General features: G+C 34.2%; 1 protein-coding gene across 7 annotated transcripts in view; it reads right to left on the bottom strand.

Annotated features, from left to right (window-relative positions):
- Nucleotides 1-22,188, bottom strand: part of LOC142619281 (uncharacterized) — a 22,632-nt gene extending 444 nt beyond the window's left edge. The window contains exons 1-5 of one of the 7 annotated variants that reach the window (XM_075792340.1): nt 22,007-22,188; nt 20,402-20,465; nt 18,881-19,026; nt 5,576-6,897; nt 120-1,335 (exon numbers count right to left, since the gene is read on the bottom strand). In XM_075792340.1, coding sequence (XP_075648455.1) covers nt 1,248-1,335; nt 5,576-6,687 — 1,200 coding nt within the window. In that variant the 5' untranslated portion in view covers nt 6,688-6,897; nt 18,881-19,026; nt 20,402-20,465; nt 22,007-22,188 and the 3' untranslated portion in view covers nt 120-1,247. Of the gene's footprint in view, nt 1-119; nt 1,336-5,575; nt 6,898-7,224; nt 7,885-18,880; nt 19,027-20,401; nt 20,466-22,006 lie in introns of those variants that run through there. The other 6 variants (XM_075792342.1, XM_075792343.1, XR_012841477.1 and 3 more) reach the window with 6 other exon arrangements.

Genomic DNA, 22,188 nt, shown 5'->3' with positions numbered 1-22,188 from the left:
GAAGTTTATTACTTATCAATTTTTTTTTTTTTAAAAGATGTAAGCAGCTACTACCTTTTGGAATATTTATATTTTTCTTTCTTTTCTTCTATACATGCAAAATAGTAAAAAATTACAAATGATGAAAAGAGAGAGAGAGTATACATATCTATAATAGGAGTCAGGAAAGATGCAGGGTCAACACTTAGAAGATGAGAGCACCTATGTAAAATTATGACAAACTATTTTGTAATTACTTCCTCTAGAGAAATGTTCTATGCCTTTGTTCAAATTCGTAGATGTACTTAAGTTCTGGTTAAAGATGCTAGAAAGAAGAACTCGTGGCCTGCCCTGATCGCGACATAGACAAGCTGCAGATAAAAGAGGAATCTTTTTTATTGTGCAAATCATGACTTACTTGCAACTAGCTCAGAGAAAGAATTCTAGCACATTAATTTTTATCTTGGCCAACTCAGTCATATAATCCAAGACTCGTACATTTTGGAAGTAGGATGTGGGAAACAGAGCAAGGAGGGTTCATTCTTCCTTTTCTTTTCCTCTTACCATTGACGTATCCTAGAAAGGAATCCTTACCAACCTACAGTTGAATCCTTACCCCAATACCCAATTGGACTTGTTCTGTAGTGACAATTTCTTCTTTCAATGCACGGCTCCCAAGTACGTGACTAACCAATTGCGCGGATCCCAGTACGCGACTTCAATCACCAACTAGAGAAGATTGTTGGCTGCAAAGTTCTTCAATTCATTCACACGATGAAGATCAAGAAGATGCTTGGTTACAAAACCTTACGGTGCAAAGACACAGCAACTTTTTCACAAGAGATATGAACTAGGGCAAGAACTTCATCTTAAGTCACAATTTGTTTGAACAAGGATTTCTCAATACTTGTGCAACTTTGCCACACTTTAACGGCCCATAAAATAATCCTTTTATATGTCTAAGGTTAGGAGAAAAGAAGGCCCGAAGACACATCCACAGATTAGAATCAAAACAAAACTCAGAATCTTTTTTTCTTAAACCTCGACAGATAGAGGTATCGAGATGTTATCGAGCAACTGTCGAGCCATGAGACTGGAACAGCTCTTTAAACCTCGATACATGCTAGCTATCGAGCTTTAATGAACTTGCACTATTTAGCTTGTTTCTTGGACAGACTTGATGACTTCAACACTTGATCTTGAAACACAGTTTCTTGAAGTATAAAATTCATCCTAATTCTACCAAATTACAAGTAAAGTGCGTTTTTTCAAAGGATTAACCAATTACATAAATGAACGACATATGTTCTAAACAAGTGAAACACATATGTCCTAACAATCTCCCCCTTTGGCAATCTGTGATAAAACCACAATCAACAAATGAACATATGAGAGAAGTCATAAATCACTCAAGTCATAAATCACTCAACTCATATTCACTTGTTGAATACAACAAAATCTATCTTAACACAAACTCTTGAAAAATTTTGCAAGAAGAGAGTTTATGACAAGTAGATTTTGACAACTTGTATTTCTAAAACACTTTAAACAAAACTCATCAAGGCATCTTAATGTGAAACAGAAATAATAGATTGCAAACAAATAAAGAATCATGTGTATAAAGAAAGAAAAGAAAACAACACATGTAGAGATAGTTAAAAGAAACATACATCATCACATATATAACAAAGATGAGCACAATGTATGTAATAATGGTCACAAGACCTAGGTACAAGAAGAAAAAGTATCTAAAGTGGAGAAAAGAAAACGATACAAGTAATCCTCACTACACCCTTTAACACTAACACTCCGCTTGTAAAAAAAAATCCCTATACAAGCTCTCCCCCTAAGTATGACTACTCTCATAACCCAAAACTACTCTTTTTTTTTTGTCATGAGTGACAAAGGATAGAGTGTCAAGTAGACATCTCATCGGTAGAGCTAGCATCTCCATCATCATCATCCGTAGAGCTAGCATCTCCATCATCATCATCCAAAGCATCATCGTCATCACCATCATCATCCCTAGACGCGAAAGCCACAAGAGGTGGTGGAGGAGAAACCTCCGGAGCAAAACCACCTATGGTTGCCTGTCGCCTAGCAATGTGACCAACACGAACATTCACCTGATTCAACTCTATAGAGAGCGCATCTAAGCGAGCATCCATGCGCTTAAGCTGCGCTATGATGTTTCCTAGTGACACATCGCTCGTAAAAGAGGAGGGAACAGATGAGACACAAATAGATCTAGATGGAGCGGAACGGAAGGAATGAGCTGTTGAACTTGTCTGTCGTGACCTAAGCTGTGCCTCACTACGTTTTACGGTAGCGGCGTCTATGGCAACCATGACATGAAAAGAGTCGGAGACAGGAAAAGGGATGAAAAAATGGCGTAAAATTCTCGTGATAGCGGAAGGAAAGATGAGCTTATCATGGGTAGCCGTATCCTTATACACATCTATGATAGAAAAGATGAAATGTGAAGGAAAGTCAATGGTAAGATTCTCAATAAGAGACAACAGAAAACGAGCACGAGGCTCTGTGATAGAGTTGTAGTGAGATAGAGGATGTAAGACAAAAGTCATCACCATGTTTAAGAAACGAGGACCTTTAGCAAAAGGTTGATATGACGTAAACTGGTACTCACCCCAAACAGAAGGGCGCTCACAAAAAGCAGAAATCATCTCATCTTTGGACACAGTCCGCAGATGCTCACAACTAGGGTAGTTAGGATGCACAACCCTCAGAACATGGAGCACATCGGATTCCAACTCCAGTGTGACAACTTTGCGCGTACCTCGAACGCGAGTGAGAAAGAGAGGTACTAAAGAATCGAATCCATGCATGTTGGAGTAAAACTCCTGGATCAACACGGAAGGACAAGTGACTGGGACGTCACACAGTGACTCCCATTCCCGTTTGTGAAAGACATCGGGAAGATCAGTGTCGGCGAAGTTCGCCAGAACAACTTGGCGTTTCGAATGAACACCTCGTTTAGAGAAGTTCTCCGAGAAGTCCTGATGGGCTTTCTCATCACGGAACAGAACAAAAAGAGGAGTGAAATCAGAAGATGAAGAGGCTTTAGAACGAAGAGGGTTCTGGGTCGAAATAGATTTACGTTTTGGTGCCATAGACACTACTAACGCAAACACAATGAAAAGGGGGAAGAAAGAAACACTCAGAAAAGTTCCAACACAATTCAAATATAACAAGTATATTCGAAAGAGAGAACGTATGCATGAGGAATGCATGAACATGTAACATGTAATATGAAAAACATCATGGGTGCAACCCAATCCAATCCTACCAGCACACAAACATTTTGCACACATCTAAATGCATGAGAAGATTGTTAGAATGCAAATGTGATGCAATGCATGGAATTTTTAGATCAAATCTACAAAACTCATCCCAAAAATTTCAACAATAACTCATTAATTTGAATAAAAAAAAACAAAATTTTCAAAAAAAAACCAAAACCTAGGTTTCAAAACATGAAATTGCATGAGAATGAGGGATAAGAAGCTTACCAAGTGAATAAAAACTTGAAGAAGCTTTAAGAAACCTTGAGAAAAGGATTTGGAGTGAGAGAGAGAGGTTTGGAAGGTGAAAAAACAAATCTATCGAGAGAGAGATCGAGAGAAATGAGAAACGAGAAACAGATTACACAGAACATTTAAATAGAAGATCAGTAAATCCCGATAGATACAGGTATCGAGAGGTGTCGAGCCATCTGTCGAGGTAAGTGTCGAGAAATACAATGTCGATAGATACAACTATCGAGAAGGTGTCGAGGAACAAGACAGGACATGAGAACAGATGCTCGATCGACCCACCAGGTGTCGAGAAGCTATCGAGAGAACAGGAGGTTTCTCGATCGATCCAGAAGGTGTCGAGAAGCTATCGAAATTGCGATAAGCAAAAGCTGTGAAGCTCAACAGACAGCCAGGTGTCGAGGAGGTATCGAGGAGGTGTCGAGCCAACTTTTCAAAATAGTTTTTCGAGAAGGGAAAAACACAAACATAAATGAAATCACACATGCAACTCAACTAATGATCCAATCAACATATTAGACTCTCAAAATCATCTTTCAACAACAATATTAAGCCCATGGATCAAAAAAAAAACACACACACTAAACAAGTCTAACCGATTTTATATTTCAAAAACAAGTCAAGACAGTTTAGTGAGTATACATCAACACATGTAAACCTTGTGATGGCCAAATCACATTGTACTTGCACATGTATCAAAAGTAGTAAAGAATATTGCGTGTTGTATGTGAAAACATCATAAGATTGCATAAGTGTCTCTATGTTATGACGATTTGAGATATGAGAAAATCACTTTAACTCACACACAATCATAACTGTTTGATGAGGACTATCACCTTTGAGGTACATTCTATAACTCCCACATCTCCTAGAAAACACGCTTGCAATCATATTTAAAGCATTTTTGTTCTTTTTGCTTTTATTTTTTTTGCATATTTTCTTTTTATTAAAAAAATCATGCATGCGTATACAAAAGAAAGAAAAGAAATACCCAATTATGTTAAGCTTTTGACATTGCACGTTTGCTATGCCGAAACATATAGATGTCATTAATATTGCACTTTTGCTATGCCGAAACATATATGTCATATCATGATTGACGGGTAACAGTAGTGAAATGGTTATTTATGTCTTTCTCTTAGGATTTTCTAGTCCTACCCGTTAAAAAGAGTGATACGAGTGTTAAGTTCAAGAGATCACTTAACCTTACTCATCACAAACAAAAAGGCACAAAGCTCACTTGCTTAGTTGTGCATAGGAATGCTCATCTAAGTTACAAGAGATATAAAGTTTAGAAAACTCTGTTTCAAAGGATATTTTAAGGTTCACAAGAATCGATTTACACAAACACACACTGTTTTTGTATTTTTCTGATTTTTCAATTTTTTTTTTATCTGAAAAGCAAAATACATCAAAAATTGAAAGTAAGCAAACAAAAACATGTAAATAAAGAAAAAAAATGCATAAAACTAGACTGACTCAAAAACAGTAAAGCAAAACACACAAGTAATGCAAAAACAAAAACAAGAAGGGGAGAGAAAAAGTGAATAAATCACTTAGAATTCTTTTCTTTCCACACCTTTGAAAAACATTTTCTTTTCACAAACCCTTGAACCGGTGAAGAGGGGGAAGGATTGAAACCGTTCAAGTTTGAAAGAAACATGAGAGCTTTGAGAATATCTCCAAGAGGAGCAAGAGAGGTTTGAAGCTGATTCTGGTTCCCAGATGCTATCATGCTATTGCTCTGTTGAGTGGCTAACCACTTACAGCAATTTGGTCGAGTATGATCGGCAATACCACAATGATGACAGAGATGCTACTTCTTCTATTTAGGTTTTTGAAAGTTAGCCTTCTTAGTCCTATGGTTTTTAGTTTCCTTCTTCTCAAGCTTAGGGGGTGCTTCTAAGATGAATTTACCCTTGTCTCGGTTCTCACTTGCTAATTCAGTTTTAACATCATTGTTCTCAATTTTAATTTTATTAGCAGGAGGAACAAAAACAATAGTGCTAGCAAAAGCAATATTAGAAGAAGAGAATTCATACCCCAATCCAGTTCGATCCGAAGCAGATTTCTGAATGCTGAGCATCTCATTCAGCTTTGCACTTGATGGCCTCTCCAGTTGAGCTCTAACTTGAAACAGCTCTGCTTCAAGCTTCTTGGTCTTCTCAACCAAAAAATTGTTCTCGAATCTCAGTGCCCCAATAGTTTGATTAGCTTCATCAAACTTGGTGAAAATCTCTTCACGGTCAAGTTCCACATCACTGAGCTTCTTGGTGGCCAGCCTATAGAGTTTCTCATGCTTCTTAGAAAGCTTGTACAGTTTCTCATAAGCTGTATGAATATAATCTTGATCATCCATTTTTTCAAATTTGGATTCCACCAATTCCTCTTCTTCATCCACTTCTTCAACAATCCCTTCAGCAGGATTAATAGTAGCAATGAAGGCATTCAAAATTTCGTCATCCTCATTGTCGAAATCATCCCCAGGCTCAGTGTCGCTCAAAGTAGCAGCTAGTGCCTTGCTCTTCCCAATGCTCTTGAGATATGTGAGACACTCCTGTTTCATGTGACTAAAGCCTTGACATCTGAAGCACTTAGGTCCTACTGGAACAGTGTACTGACCGCCATCCCTAGCATCCTTCTTCCCTTTATCTTGGCTCTTGAACTGAGAAGAATTGGATTGCCTACGGTCCTTGTCGAAGCCTTTTCCCTTGGCATTTTTCATGAATTTCTTGAATTGCCTAGTAATGTAGGACTTTATTTTAGAGTCTTCATCGTCTGATGACTCATCTGTCTCACTGCTCTTGGCCTTCAGTACCATGCTCTTGCCTTTACCCGACTTGCCAATTCTTGTCAACCCTAGCTCGTAGGTTTGTAAATTGCCAACCAACTCAGTTAAAAGAATCTTGTCAATATCCTTTGATTCCTCTATTGCTGTGATCTTGGCATGGAATCTCTCGAGCAGAGATCTGAGCACTTTTCTCACAATCTTGAGTTCAGGAATGGTTTCCCCAAGATTGAAAGTTAAGTTCACTATGTCCTTGAGCTTGGCATAGAACTCATCAAATGACTCATCCTTCTTCATCTTAATTTCTTCGAAGCTTTGTAGTGAGTCTCTGTAGCTTCGAATCTTTGACAGCCTTTGTTCCCTCATAGGTTGTCTGGAGGATGGTCCATGCTTCCTTAGCAGTTTCAGTGGAGATATCTTCTTGAACTCCTCATTAGTGACCGCATTGAATAAGGCATTCAATGCTTTGCTGTTGAAATTTGCCACCTTAATCTTAGCTTCATCCCAATCGGCCGGTGCTTCTTTAGGCTTGGTTCAGCCTATCTCCACAGCTTGCCACACCTTCTCATCTAGAGACTGCAAGAAAACTCTCATGTGTACTTTTCAGTATGCATAGTTAGTACCATCAAACAATAGAGGCATAATAAGAGACTAACCTCTATCCATGACAAACAGGGGTCAATGGATCACACACAAAGATTAAACCCTAATCAGAGTGTGCCTGCTCTGATGCCACTTGATAGGCCAAAAACGTATTAACCCCTTGTGATGAATTAAGTTGATTAATTAGCCAAGTTATTAATTAATCAAATTAACATGCAAACGCGTGGTAGCATAAACAAATCACCAATAATCTAAAGTATGCAACGGAAAATAAATAATATGGTGATTTGTTTACTAATGGAGAAACCCTACACGGCAAAAACCTCACCGGGTGATTTTAAGGTCACCACTCCCGAAACTCCACTATTACAGAAAGAAATTGGCAAAAGAGCTTTAAAAATGAATTTGAAAGAAGCTTTGAAAGGAAAGATTTATTTTCAAAATATTATTTCAAGACAAAATGACATGGTAACCAATCCTTTTACCAAAAGCCAATTACAAACTAATATGAATAAAAGACCCTCCAAGACAGACATGAAAGGAAAGGGCAAAAGGCTTTACCGAAGATTTCAGATAAGCATGAAGGCATCTCGATAAAGACAATATCCCTTCCGGATACATTGCTAGCAGAGGCAATGTATTCATGTGCTGGAAAAAGTGAAATTCTATAAGAAGTGCTCTGCACTGATCTCATTTTTCAAGACGGAGAATTTACAAACCTTCTTTTTCATATTAAATTACTTCTTGATAATTTTCAAGCAGCCTTTACCCTTAGACAGAAACCCCTATTCCAGAAGACCCTTAAGGCTTTGGAATTACATCTTGTTAGCACCAGTGCATTTATTGAAGCACTTAGTAGTCAACTCCCTGGCAAGGCGGATGGAGATTCAAGCTCCATAAAGATAGAACCACAGTCTCTAAAAAGCTATCTTATGGGAACAAGCTTTTCAAAGCTCCACCCTAAGATTCAGCAAAAAACGAGACTTGTCATTAAAACTTTACCCTCTGAAATCCAACAGAATATACTAACTCATAAAGCCATAACCAGTTCTTATGATAGATGGATATCTTATTTTAAATGTTTAGTTTCTACAGCATTTATCAGAACAGAAGACATGGCAGACGACATATGACTATCTCATAAAGTCACATGGTATGGAAACTTTGGAAAAACAGAAAGAGTTTATGATGGACAGCATCCCTATCAGGGACTGCTTATCAATACTGAGATAAAGGATCTAGTGATTTGTTATCCTTCATGGTTATCTAAAATGCTGGAAGCAGGGTTTATCAGCTAGTTAATCCTAACTTTTGGAGCTCAGATTAGTTTATTTCCTAAAGTCATCTAAGAAGCAACCACACAGATTGGAGGACTTGATTATATGAAGTTTATTATTTGGAGCACTCTGCCAGCTTGGGACAGTAGTTACTATATGGAAGCCCAACCAGCACACATTTTGGTCCTCATAAGTGATTTCAACTGTAGTCTTGACTACTATTGGTATACAGGGGAGACTTATCTATCACTTGATGATCCATATGCTCTGGCACAAGAATAGTCTAATTTCATGAGCAATAAGATTTATAAAGTCCAAAAAGAGTTAGATCGTGACTTCCACTTATATGGCTATACCAATAGGATAGTTATATATTGACCGAGACCTTCAGTAAGGAGACTCATTAGGAAAAAAAAGATTACTAGATATTACATAACAATGACAAAGAATCGTGCTCCAACCTTTCTTCCTTTTTCATACTGTGTTCTATATGGTAATTATGGAGTACTCTATGAGCATGAGCAGTATGAAGATAACTCTGATCCTCTAGATTATGATAACTACATTGATACAGATTGATAGATAGACAGACAAACATGCCAAGCAAGACAGAATGCTTTCCCGGACAGACAACTGTGACAAATCACTATTCACCTGCGACAAATCACTATTCACCAGCACGCATGAATAGCTTCAAGACTGATCCAAGACAGTCCAGAAAAATACAGACAGATGTTCATAAGTCACTTTATGAAAGACTATTGTTCATCAATAGTATTTTCCACAATATCGTAGAAGTTTCCACTGACAGATTAACTTGAGTTAACTTTACCTACTCAAGTTACTTTTGAAGACTTAACATGGTTTATTTCATCTATAAAAGGACAGACTCTGAAGACAGAAGATAGGTCCAAAAATTTAGAGGTTCAAATTTTAAAAGTTTAAGTTCTAGTCCTAGAAAGAATATAGCCCTCTCCCTTTCTTAGAAAGACTCTTGTAATCCTTCCTCTCTTGTAATCTTGTAACCCTTCCCTTCAGACAGAATCTTGTAACCATTCAGTTTCAAAGACAGATTTTACTTTGTAATCTTGTAACTTTTCAAACAGAGTTTAATTTTCAAGCTTGTATCAAAGACAGACGTTTTCAATTTTAATCAAAGACAGAAGTTTTTATTCAAATAAGATTTAACTAGTTTCTGTTTTCATATTCTATATTCTGTTTTATCTTATTTTGAATATATCTATTTTGTTATTCTCTTCTTTATTATCTATTTTATCATTGTCTTCTTTATTTTCTATTTTATCATTGTATATGCTTTCATATTACTACTGTGCTCTCTCCAGGGTAGTTATGGTATCAGAACCATGGATGGTAGATGTATGAGTTTTATTTCTTTGCAATTAAGAAGTTACTAGGAATAGATATTACTACTATAGCCACTATATGCTCCTTTATAGTGTTGGCCAGCCTCACTCTCATTGGCAAACCATAGTTTCACGTTGGTCAGCCCGTTTTGTTAGCCGATGGACAAGCGTTTAGGTGGTCCCGCAATGGAGTTTCTAGATGAGGTGGTCCCAATAGCAAGGATACCAGTGGTTAGTAATAGTTCCGCTAGTAATTATTAATTACTTGAAAATAGAATATATATGTTTATCAGCTCATCATCTGTTTGCTTGTTCACACTTAGACTAGGCACACACTAATTAGAAACATAGACTATGATGATATAAATTATGATGAAGGTTATAGCATAAGAGATATAGACAATAAATGGTTAAATAGTAATTTGGATTATGATGATACAGATTCTGATTTTGATAGTGATATAGATGATTATAACTATAATAATAACACAAATAATTGGAGTACAATAACAAGAGATAAAATCAACCAATAGATTAATAGACACAATAATAGTTTGTTAGACAAGATTAATAAAAAATTAGAATCTTTAGAAATTATGGAAAATCCATAATAAACATTAAAGTAGAAAGAAAACATGATAGTTTTTTGGACCTCCAAAGAATGAAAGCTTTAAATTCAAGAAAAGAAAGAGAATTTGAACCTCATCATAGATCACCTTTTGCAAAAACCATAATAGATAATTGGCATAATAGACAAAAGAATAACTTAGTAAGTCCTAACATATCTATAAACATGTCAGATATTTAAAAAAAATAGTGAAAAAGATAGCCTAATAGAGACAATTGATGAAAGAAATGAAGACACCAAAAACAACTCTAACAAATAGTAAAGAAGATAGTCACATAGTGCAAAAGAAGTAAGGAATGATAGAAGTAGAGAAAGAAAGTAGTCCTATAAAAATAATGCAAGAAGAAGATGACATAGAAAGACAAAAGAGTAATAATAAGAAAGATGGCCTAATAATGGAAAGAAGAACATGTATAGAAGACAAAGGAAAGAATTCTAGTGCTATAGAAACAATACAAAAGAAGAACCTAGAGATAATTGATGAAGACAAAGAATAATGAATGACATAGTAAAAGAGATGTTATAAAAATTGAAAGACAAAATAATATTGTAAAGATAGAAGCTATTCGTAAGGGATTAGATATAAAAATGAGATATAGAAAGAGAAAGACAAAAGAGTAGGAGTACTCTAGTAGAACTAGTCAACAACGGATGGACAAATAATAATAGCCCTAACAAAAATGATAGTTTAAAGGAAAAAATTAATGAAAGACTAAAATCAATTGAAAGATCTATATGATATATACCCAAAATAATAATTTAGCAGAATTAACTAAAAAAAAAAAAAAAATTCACCTTTAGATATAAACAAAAAAAGAGACAACAATTTTAAATACTATTGAGTCATCAGATAATGAGAAAAATAACAAACACACTGAAAATACTATTTATCATAAATGTTGTCGAACCGTGAGCTATGCTATTCCATCTCAAAACCAATTGGTGATAAGAAAGACACTCAAATCTTTTATTGCATTCGACATCATACCGTGCAGGCTTGTTTTTATAGTAGTTGTAGAAAGTCAAATTGTGATCCCCCAACAATCTTCCTCACAATGACACTCTTGTGACTCGAACTCATGACCTTGACCTTGACCTTGATACCATTTGTCGGACTGTGAGTTGTGTCATTCTACCTCAAAACCAATTGGTGATAAGGAAGACGCTTAGATTTTTTATAGCATTCAACATCACACTACGCAAGCCTTTTTTTAGAGTGGTTGTAGGGAGTCAAATTGCAGTTCCCCCAACAAATGTAAACAATATGGACATACTAAGAAACAATGTGATAGACATAATAAAATTGTTAAACAAATCAATAAATTAGAGTTTGAGAAAAATGTAATAAATGAATTAATGGAAATGTTTGACGTTAAACAGAAAGAGATAGACCAAGTAACGAAAAAACTAAAATCAACCAACCCACTCAAAGTCAATAAAAGAAAAAGGAAATAAAAAGACATAATAATGAAATTGATAGGTAATCTACTCAATCACCTAAAAGATAAAAAAGGCTATTTACTAAAATTAAAAGATTTTATAGACATACCTATTGCTTGTATTAAGTGTAGGAAATATGGACACCACGTTATAGAATGTAGAAAAGGAGAAAAAGATAAGAAAGAAAAGACAAAAATGAAACAAGATAGAACAAACATAAAACTAGTAACTCTACAAGAGTTAATGACAGAAGCAAAAATAGTAAATCAAGAAATAAAAGAAAATTCCACAGACATAGATGAACAAAATATTGCAAAATTTCACTTCCTTCCTCTCTTGTAATCCTTTATCATGGTGTCCATATTTCCTACACTTAATACAAGCAATAGGTATGTCTATAGAATCTTTCAATTTTAGTAAATAGTTTTTTTTTTTTTTAATCTTTTAAGTGATCAGGTAGATTGTTTATCAATTTCATTATTATGTCTTTTTGTTTCATTTTTCTTTTATTGACTTTGAGTGGGTTGGTTGATTTTAATTCTTCCTTTTTCTTTACTTGGTCAATCTTTTTTTGCTTAACGTCAAATATTTCCATTAATTCATTTATTATATCTTTCTCAAATTCTAATTTACTGATTTGTTTAACAATTTTATTGAGTCTATCACATTGTTTCTTAATATTTTCATATTGTTTACATTTATGACAAATAGTATTTTCAGTGTGTTATTTTTCTCATTATCTAGTGACTCAGTAGTATTTAAAATTGTTATGTCTCTTTTTCAATCTATATCCAAAGGTGAATTTAAAATTTATATCTTTTTAGTTAATTCTATTAAACTATTATTTTGGGTATCTATCATAGATCTTTCAATTGATTTTAGCCTTTCATCAATTTTGTCCTTTAAACTTTCATTTTTCTTAAGACCATTATTTGTCCATCCTTTGTTGACAAGTTCTACTAGAGTATTCCTTTGTCTTCCCCTTTCTATATCTCCTTTTATATCTAATTTCTTACATATAGCTTCTATCTTTACAATGGTATTGTTTTGTCTTTCAATTTTCTCTATCTTCTCTTTTACTAAGCCTTTTCTTATCATTCCTTTTTCTTTGTCTTTATCAATTATGTCTAGGTTCTTCTTTTGTATTATTTCTATAGCACTAGGATTCTTTCCTTTGTCTTCTATACGTGTTGTTCCTTCCATTATTAGGTCATCTTTCTAATTATTACTCTTTTGTCTTTCTATGTCATCTTCTTCTTGCATTATTTCTATAGGACTGCTTTCTTTCTCTACTTCTTTCATTCCTGACTTCTTTTGTACTATGTGACTATCTTCTTTACTATTTGTTAGAGTTGTTTTTAGTGTATTTACATCATTTCTTTCATCAATTGTCTCTATTAGGCTACGTTTTTTACTATTTTTTATTTAGGATATCTTTTTCACTATTTTTTGAAATCAGGGAACTCACTTTCTTCTACAGTGTGATCTTCTTCATTCATAATATCAGGAGGACAACCAGTCCTAGAGCTAACAGAGGAGTTGGATCTCAACATCCTATCTTATCTATAGCTATCTTAGTTATAACACTTAATTATCATGTTTTTCTCACAACCGTTGCATTTCGTAACACATACCGTAATTTACCGTATACCTCTCATGCCCTCACGCTCTCCTGGCTTCACGGGCCTTACTATTCAGTTCTCATAATTCACTTTACGACTACGGTGGCGCCAATGACGGTAAGAATGAACACAATAACGGAGTGTATCACAAGGTCAAACAGACACAGATAGGATATAAAAGATACAACAACACTATTGGCCAAGGAAAGAATGGCTCTGATACCATAAAGGGGGAAGGACTAAGGCGCAAAAGGCAGAAGCACAACACTATGATAATAATTCAAAGTAAATGATAATTGAAAGTAAGGCGGTAGAACCAGCCAAGCAGTTATATCAAAATAATTGAAAGATATTGAAAACAGAAGTGTTTATCGAAAGTAGTTCAAAACACTTACAGTAGTAGTGGCAGTAGTTACAAGATTACAGTGATCAACAAGATAAACAAGATAAACAGTACAAAGCTTGAAGGCTAGTCTTGGTTCTCGTTACAAGCTTTGTGGAAATAGTGAGATATTTTGATCTAAGGTAAGTCCTAAAGAGAATTCTAAAAGAGATCCTAAGAGGTAAATAAAGCAATAGACAAAAGTGAATAGCAACATTTTTTACTATTCATATCAGGACCCGTGAGGGGTAACAGAAGCAAAAGGAGCGCCAAATTCGGAAGCTTTTCATGGTTCGTGAGGGACAGTAAGGCGTAGAATTCAAAATCATTAGGCAAACTTTAGAGCCGAAAATAGTTTGACATGTTGTGCCAAAAGGAATCAACAGCATCAGTGAAGATATTATTAGAAAATGTGACAAGTAGGGGCCTTAGGTGAATATTGCAAAGTTTGGCATAACATGCCAAAAGTATTCAACAAGAGAATCATTATTAGTAGAAAAACAATAGTAATGCCTTTATCCATGGGTGAATATATCACCCGTGTAAGCCATGCAAGAAGAATCATCAATAGTTATCAATGGAGTATCAGAAGAGCTAAAGAAGTCAATAAAAGAAGCCTATTATCATAGTGGTCAATCAAACCATCATTCAAGGGTAAAGTAATAGTGGCAGCAGGTAATATGTTCACTCAAGGTTAAAGTTTTTACTTGATGCTTTTACTAATACTATCAATGATTCTTTTGTTAACTTCTTCAGCTCCCCTGACACTCCATTGATGACTATTGATGTTCCTCCTTGTCCGGCTAAGCACAAAAGCCAATATGTGATGATATATACCAAGTCTCTTCTGTTGACTACTTTTGGGCACACTATGCCAATCTTTACAATGTTCACCTAAAGTTAAAATATTCACCTAATTGTCTTTATTGATGCTATCTCACTGATGCTACTGATGAAATATTCCTTTGTTAACTGCTTTTGGCACAACATGCCAAACTACTTTCGGCTCCAAAACCAATCTAATTCCTTCCAGATTTGGCGTTCCTTTTGCTCCTGTTACCTCTCACATGTCCTTATATATATATATATATATATATATATATAGATCGGCGACCAACAACACTATCAACGGCCAAGGAAAGAATGGCTCTGATACCACAAAAGGGGTTGAAGGCGAAAGTACAATAATAATATGACACAAAGGGGGCGGAGCACAATGCTGAAGGTGGAAGCACGATAATAATATATTGAAAGTAAAAAGTAACACCAGCCAAGAAGCCGGTAGTGCAAGATATAATCAAAGTAATTTAAAACAATAATGAGGCGGTCGAACCAGCCAAGCAGTATATCAAAACAGTTTAAAGTACATTAAACACAAAACTGAAAGTAATTATTATTGAAAATAGAAAACAATACTTACAGCAGTAGTAGTTACAGGATTTCAATGGTTCAATAGTACAAAGCTTGAAACTAGTTCTAGTTACAAGGATTTATAGGGAAATAGTGTAATAGTGGAGATTCTCAAGAGAAAATTCTGAAGGAGATTAGTAGGCCAAAAGAAAGTTCTGGCTTTAGAGAATTTTGAGTTTAACATAAACGACATCCCCCTTTAAATAGGCAGAAAAAGCGTAATGAACAATAACAATGAACAGCGTAATGAACAGTAACTATGAACAGTAAAAAGTGAACAATAACTTTTCACTTTACCCCTAGTGAAAGTTTCAATTATTGTATTGCTTGCTCCCCTCAAATGATGTTGCTTTTAATAAAATAAATTCTTAATGATGTCACTTGGTCACTTTCGGTATAAAATGCCAAATGATAAAGACTAAAGTGAAGTTCCACTCTTCTCTTGCTCGTGCTAATTTGCGTCAAAAAAGTGAAAAGTTACTGTTCACTTTTTACTGTTCATGGCTACTATTCACTGCTAATGTTCCTTGTTCACTGTTAATGTTCATTATGCTTTTTTCTGCCCATTTAAGGAGGGATGTCCCTTACATTAAACTCAGAATTCTCTAGAGCCAGAACTTTCTTTAGGCCTGGTTCTTTCATTTAAAATTTTCTCTCTAAAATTTCCACTATATATATATATATATATATATATATATATATATATATATATATATATATACATACACACACATTTATGTATATATAAACACACACACATATATATACACATATTTATGTATATATACACACATAAATGGGTTGTGTTAACGGACACCGTAAGGTGCCCGTTAACATCACATATTGTGTCAACTTTACAGGTTGTGGAGTAACTTTTGACAACTTTTTAGTAATTTTATCTTTTTTAGTAATCTTTTTAACAACTTTTTTTTTAATTTTAAAATGAGACCCAAAAAGGAAAATGTTAACATGCACCATACAATGCTTGTTAACATTTCCCTATATAAATATGAGAAATGTTAACAAGCAACAGTCGGTGCTTGTTAAAGTTTTCTTTTTTGCATTTTACTTAAAAAAAGTTGTTAAAATAATTGCCAAAGAGGGAAAAAATTTGCCAAAAGCTAAAAAAGTTATCTAAAAAGTTACCAAAAGTGTGTTGTTAACGGATACCGTAAGATGCCCGTTAACACAACCCTATAAATATATACGCATTTATATATGTGTATAAATTTAAATTTATATTTAACCACCCAGGAGAAAGCACAGCAGTAATATAAAAGCATAAAACAAAGATAAAATAGCGAATAGAGAAGATACATCAAAATAGATATATTCAAAATAAGATTAAAACGGAGTACAGAATATCAAAACACTAGTAAAATCTTACTTGAACTAAAAAACTTCTGTCTTCGATTAAAATTGAATGATCTGTCTTTGATACAAAGCTTGAAATAAACTTCTGTCTTTGAAATATAGGATTACAAATAAAAGTCCGTCTGAAAGATTAAAATCTGTTTTTGAAAATATAAAAGATTACAAAGCTATGTTGGCAAGTTGAAATGGTGTAGCGTGAATGCTACCTTCTCTTTTTCTATCAGGATTTCAACAATGAGATTGTCTATCTGGGTTTCTATTTCATCTGTATTGCCTTATCTTACGAAGGGCTTAAAATTCTTCAGGGGACAGTTTCTAAAGAGGAATACAATACACTAATACAGTAGCAAAACATCTTTTGAAAGGAAGAAAGCGAAAAGGTATTAAGTAATAAAATCGATCCATTAGTGCTTTTGGGCAAGATCAATGGTATCACTTATATCATCTGTTCTTGGCTCAACTCTGTCAGTGCTTCCTTCTTTAAAAATGGAAATTTCTTTTAACAAGTATATGTCTTTGGGGATTGGGGGTAAGATGAACTTGAAGAAAACTTCTGTTTCACATATATTAGTACTAATCACATTATTTTTTGTGGAAAAAGGATTAAGTAAAGCCAAAGAAGATTTCTTAAAATAACTTTAGAAGATAATCTGTCAGTTAAAAGGAAAGGTGCGTAGAGAAGAAAACTTTTAGTCGTAGAGCTAAGAGCAGTAGTTTTCTTCTCTACGCAACTGAGAGCCCTCATCTCCTTCTCCTTTCTCCCTTTTCTTACACAAACCAAAAAAAAGAAAAAAAGAAAGGAGTGCACTGTTGCTAAAAGGTAAATACCTAAATTTTATTTTTATATTTATTTATATATATATATATATATATATATATATACACACACACACACATATATTTAGGTGTATATATATATATATATATATATATATATATATATATATATATACACATAAGTATTTCTCAAATTTTTAACTCTTAGTGCACAGTATCTATAGTCGTGCAGTGTAACAGCAAAAAAAAAAAAAAAAACAACAACAACAACAACAACAAAAAAAAAAAAAAAACAACAACAACAACAAAGTTTATATATTGACAATTATCCAAGATATTTGTTGTGATGAAGTGTACACGGGCTCTGTTTTCTCACGCACTCTCTCTCACAGGAGAGCTTAATGGTCGCTCTGATCAGAGGTTTTTGGGTTATTATTTTTATATTGAGCTAACTATTGCTCTGGTTTTTTGATTTAAACTATTTATTTTCTTCTAGTGGATAATTGGATTTGAATTCTAAGAGCATTTATAAATGGGGTGCTGAAAAATTATGATTTATTACCTTAAAAAAAACTATTTTATCTATTTTAAAACTTCTTTTAACAATAAACCCAATATCTCATTTCTTATTTTAATATACAACCTATTAAAATAATAAAAATAATTTCAACCAATTTAACATACAACCAATTAAAATAAATATTAAATAAAAACTCATATACCCTTCTCTCTTTCCCACATGTTGGTCTCTCTTCCTCAACCAAATGGATCAAAGCCTTTTAACCAAAATCAAACGACCCAACCACCACAGCACAACCAGCAACCACGACACCAAACCACGATGACCCCTGTCACAACCTATAGTAACCAACTATCCAACCACCATCGTAATCATGGCTCAAAGACATGATTTTTTTTTTCCAACAATTAAAACATGTTAATTTAATTTATTGAAGGAAATAAGGTTTTAAGCAAATTTAACTAGCACAAACATAATCCTATAGGAGTGAGAACGAAGATCAGAACAAAGGCTTAAAGAGAAGTGATGGCATTTCATAAACCTTGCTTTTTTTGGAATTCCCATCTCTCATTGTTGCACTAACTTCATATAGCTGTCCAGGATTATGGAACCTAATTTCCACTATTACTTGGAAAGGGAATTTGAATGTGGGGAAAAAAAAACACTAGGACTATATAGCAAAATCAAACTCTCAGGAACCAAAAAGAAATATCCAGAAACTGGGTTTGTATTTTTTTTTTTTTTTTTTTCTCTAGTATCAGCTAAGAAATGAAAGCAAATCCCCTAGTTATTGCTCAAAACAATAGGAGAAAACTCACTGATTTTCAATAGAACATAACAGAGTACTATGTTTCTTCCAGTAATGAAGAGAAGAAAACAAATAAGGGAACAGGGAAAATCCCAGTATCTTGGCATTATCTTTCCTGGGTTTCCACACAAAAAATAAAACCCAACAAAACCCATTTTATACCATCAATGCTCATTTAATACCTCTCCATTTCACAAAGACTTTATTTCTGATTACCTGATTACTACATAAAATTTTTTTTTATGACGATTGAATTTTGTAAAGTCTCAGGATATCTCTCCATTTTATTGAGATTAAAAGCTATAATTGTAGTAAAAGTTCAATTTTACTAAGTTAAAGTCAAAGAGTACTTACACTGCCAAGTCCTTCTCTGCAAAAGGCACCTGCTCACTGAGAAGAGATATGGAAGCAAGAAATAAACTAGATTGTTGCTTCCCTCCAATCTGTATTCTTTTCTCTGTAAACTGAACCTTCAAAATGTGAAGAAAGAAAGATGATGTCTGCAACAAGCACAAACAGAAAAGCATAAGCGATCTAAAAAACTTGTTAGAGCCAAAACAGAGGAAAGAAACAAAAGGTATGCATTCAACACAAAAAAGCTACAGAAAATCACATTACATGCCTTAATCAAGGCAATTAAAATTTAGTTCATAATGAGGGCTTTTTATCATCCTAAAAGATTAATGATATTTGCCTATTAAAAGAGAAAATGGAATGAAGTAGAAATAATCGTGAATTTAAAAACACTCTTTCATCAACAGCATCAACTCTTATTTCTAGATATATTGAAACTACTAATGCTACACAAAATATTAAACATCAGTAGTGGCTGATGAAAAGGTATATTCAAAGTCACTGGATCTCATTTACAAGTTATAGTAATCAATTAAAATGAATCTGCTGCCATTCTTTTTCGAAATGTGCACACACAAATAGGTGTGGCTACACATAAACAGTACAATGTAAGACAACTGACTTTGATTCCCAATTCCCTATTCCATTTGACATAGTGAGGCACTTTGTTCATTCATTTCAAAACATAATGCCCATCACTTTAGTGCTAATTTTAAACAATGTCATTGATACATCAGTAAACAAAGGCAGTTATATAAGTAAAACATAATCATAGACCACAAAAAGACTATAGTATAGCTATCAGGTTGTGTTCCATAGGTTGCCTTGGGGTTGTCATTATATGTATCTAATGAGCATGGGTTTTCCACCTTGCATTTTTTGAAGCATTATTATTCTATTGCTAGTGATTTTGCTCCAACAAAATTAAGGGTTCCTCAAACAATAAGAAAAGAGAAGCTAGGGGTGGCATCTAGAAGCATAAGAAAGATCACTCCCCCCACCCTCCCCATCATCGCAACAAAGTACATGCACTTGATCAGCTATACAGATGTATATATAGAAACTATTGAATTGTACCTCATGGCAAATTTTAATTTACTATAGCAAAAACATGGGCCTCTCTAATGCCTTTCAGCCTTTGTTAAGTTCAGCAAATTATCCACTGAGAATTACTGCTAATTTGTATGTTCCTCATTGGCAAAAAGAATTTTCAAAAACCAAAAGTGGAGCATGGATATGATGTATACACAGTTTCTGCATTCTTATCATAGAAAACACCAGCTATTGCATAGAAAGAATTCAATCAGACAATAGAGTTTGAGACATTATATAATACAATAGATAGATGATACACATACAGTTATAACCCCATCATACTAAAGTTAAAGTACACAACTTGAAAACAGAAGAATAGTTTCTGCATCTATAATAGGAACATCAGCAGATTTTTCTACATGAAAGGAAAAAGAAATTAAATAGAAGAAAAGTCATTTCAATAACAGCATTGAAGTAATATCTTACTAAGATCACTTTGAAGATTATACTTCTCAGTAATTTCGATGCCGAAGCAGAGCTACTGCAGACTCTGCAACCAAAATAAAAAGGATGAGTATGTCACATAAGATAACATGTAAAACTAGTCAAAGTTTTGAGGCATTTAATATGCAAGTGATGAGCATGACTTGCAGAAAAACTAGTGATGCTGTGAAGGCTATAATAATCATGTTATCCTGTATTGTAAATGGACTAATTTTGAGTTCCAAAAATTTCCAAGTCAGATTTAGAACATGGGCATGGATCTTCATTAGAAAAAACATTTAACTTATCCTCATCTACACCTAAGATGAAATATGGTACAATGCTGCATATCTAGTCATAAAATGGTAATTCCCTTGTCAATAACTTCATCAATCACTCAAACTACAATTCTTTTGTTAGAATTCTGTATTCTCTCATTTATAATGTCCATGTAAACAAAAGCATGGATCAAGTATTCTCAGAAAACTTCTTGATTACAGGGATTCCTGCGTAGCTACTGTTATAATGCACTCCTTTTGCCAAATTCTATTTGGTCAACACGCACCATTGGGACAACTTTTATATTCAAAGCAGAAAGCCAAAGCAATTCAACATAATACACACATACAATTCGTGCCTAATCGGAGCTGTGCAATTTGGATTTTTTTTTTTTGTGGGCTTTTTCAAGGGCTGAAATTGTCATATTTTATCAAGGGTTTTGGTTTCATTCGGTTCGGTCTTGTGGTGAAAAAATCCAACACCGCCACTGAACCGAAAACCAAAAAAATTATATATCTCAAACCAAAACCGAATCGAAGTAACAGAAAACCGACCAAAACTCGAAAATTTCGATTGGTTTCGGTCAGTACAATCGGTTGGTTGGTAATTCTTACACCCCTAATTGTTTAGGAGATGTCAATAAAACACTAGTCTCCCAACTCAAAAAACAAATCAGTCTACATTATCATGAAAGTGAGCAAGTCATTTTGGAGTTTGATTTGTGTCCTGTGCTCAAAAGTACATCAACAAGCTGGATCCCTTTTTTGTAATAAGGCAGTCTTACAAAAATAGATGATAAATCATCTTACTTTATTTTACGATGTTCAACTCTACCTAAAATTTCACTATCTTTCATGGCTTCTAATCTAAATGCCCATTCCTACGTCAATACAATATAGTGATTGATGCCACTTGTCCAAGTTTGAATTCTGTTAAGCCAACCCCAATAAATTCTAAAGTTTTAAGAGCATCTCCAACAAGCTCTCTAAACCCAAAATTTTGGAGAGCAAACCCACAAAAATGTGCTCCAGCAGACTCTCTAATTCACTGTTCATTAGCAAAAAATTGGTTGCTAATGAACAGTCACTCTCTTGGTTTGATGACCTACTGTTCATGAGCAAAACAATTAACTGTAATAAAAAATTCAAACCACCGAATAAAATCATCAATTTTACTCAAGTCCACAACCGTTTCCAGAATTTTCTTTCTCAAACACCTCTATCTAAACTCAATCACATTCAAAATACAAACTCAAATCACAATCTTAAAACTAATCAAATCAGAACAAAAAAAAAAAAAAAAAAACAACAACAACAAAGCAAATCTGACCCATCTGAGCCGTGGTGGTGAGGCGGACGAGCGGCATGCGTGAACGCCGATTTAAACTCTCTCTTGCCGGCGATCTGTGTGTGTGTGTGTGCGCGCGAGTGAGAGAGACAGAAAGAAAGAGAGAGAGAGGTAGAGGTAAGTCTAGAGAAACAAAGAAACAAATTGAAGATAGAGATAAAAAG

Source organism: Castanea sativa, chromosome 12 (genome assembly GCF_040712315.1).
Source record: "Castanea sativa cultivar Marrone di Chiusa Pesio chromosome 12, ASM4071231v1".
NCBI classification, from domain to species: Eukaryota; Viridiplantae; Streptophyta; class Magnoliopsida; order Fagales; family Fagaceae; genus Castanea; species Castanea sativa.
Note: the sequence above shows the minus strand (reverse complement) of the source record. Positions and strands in the feature narration are given on the sequence as shown.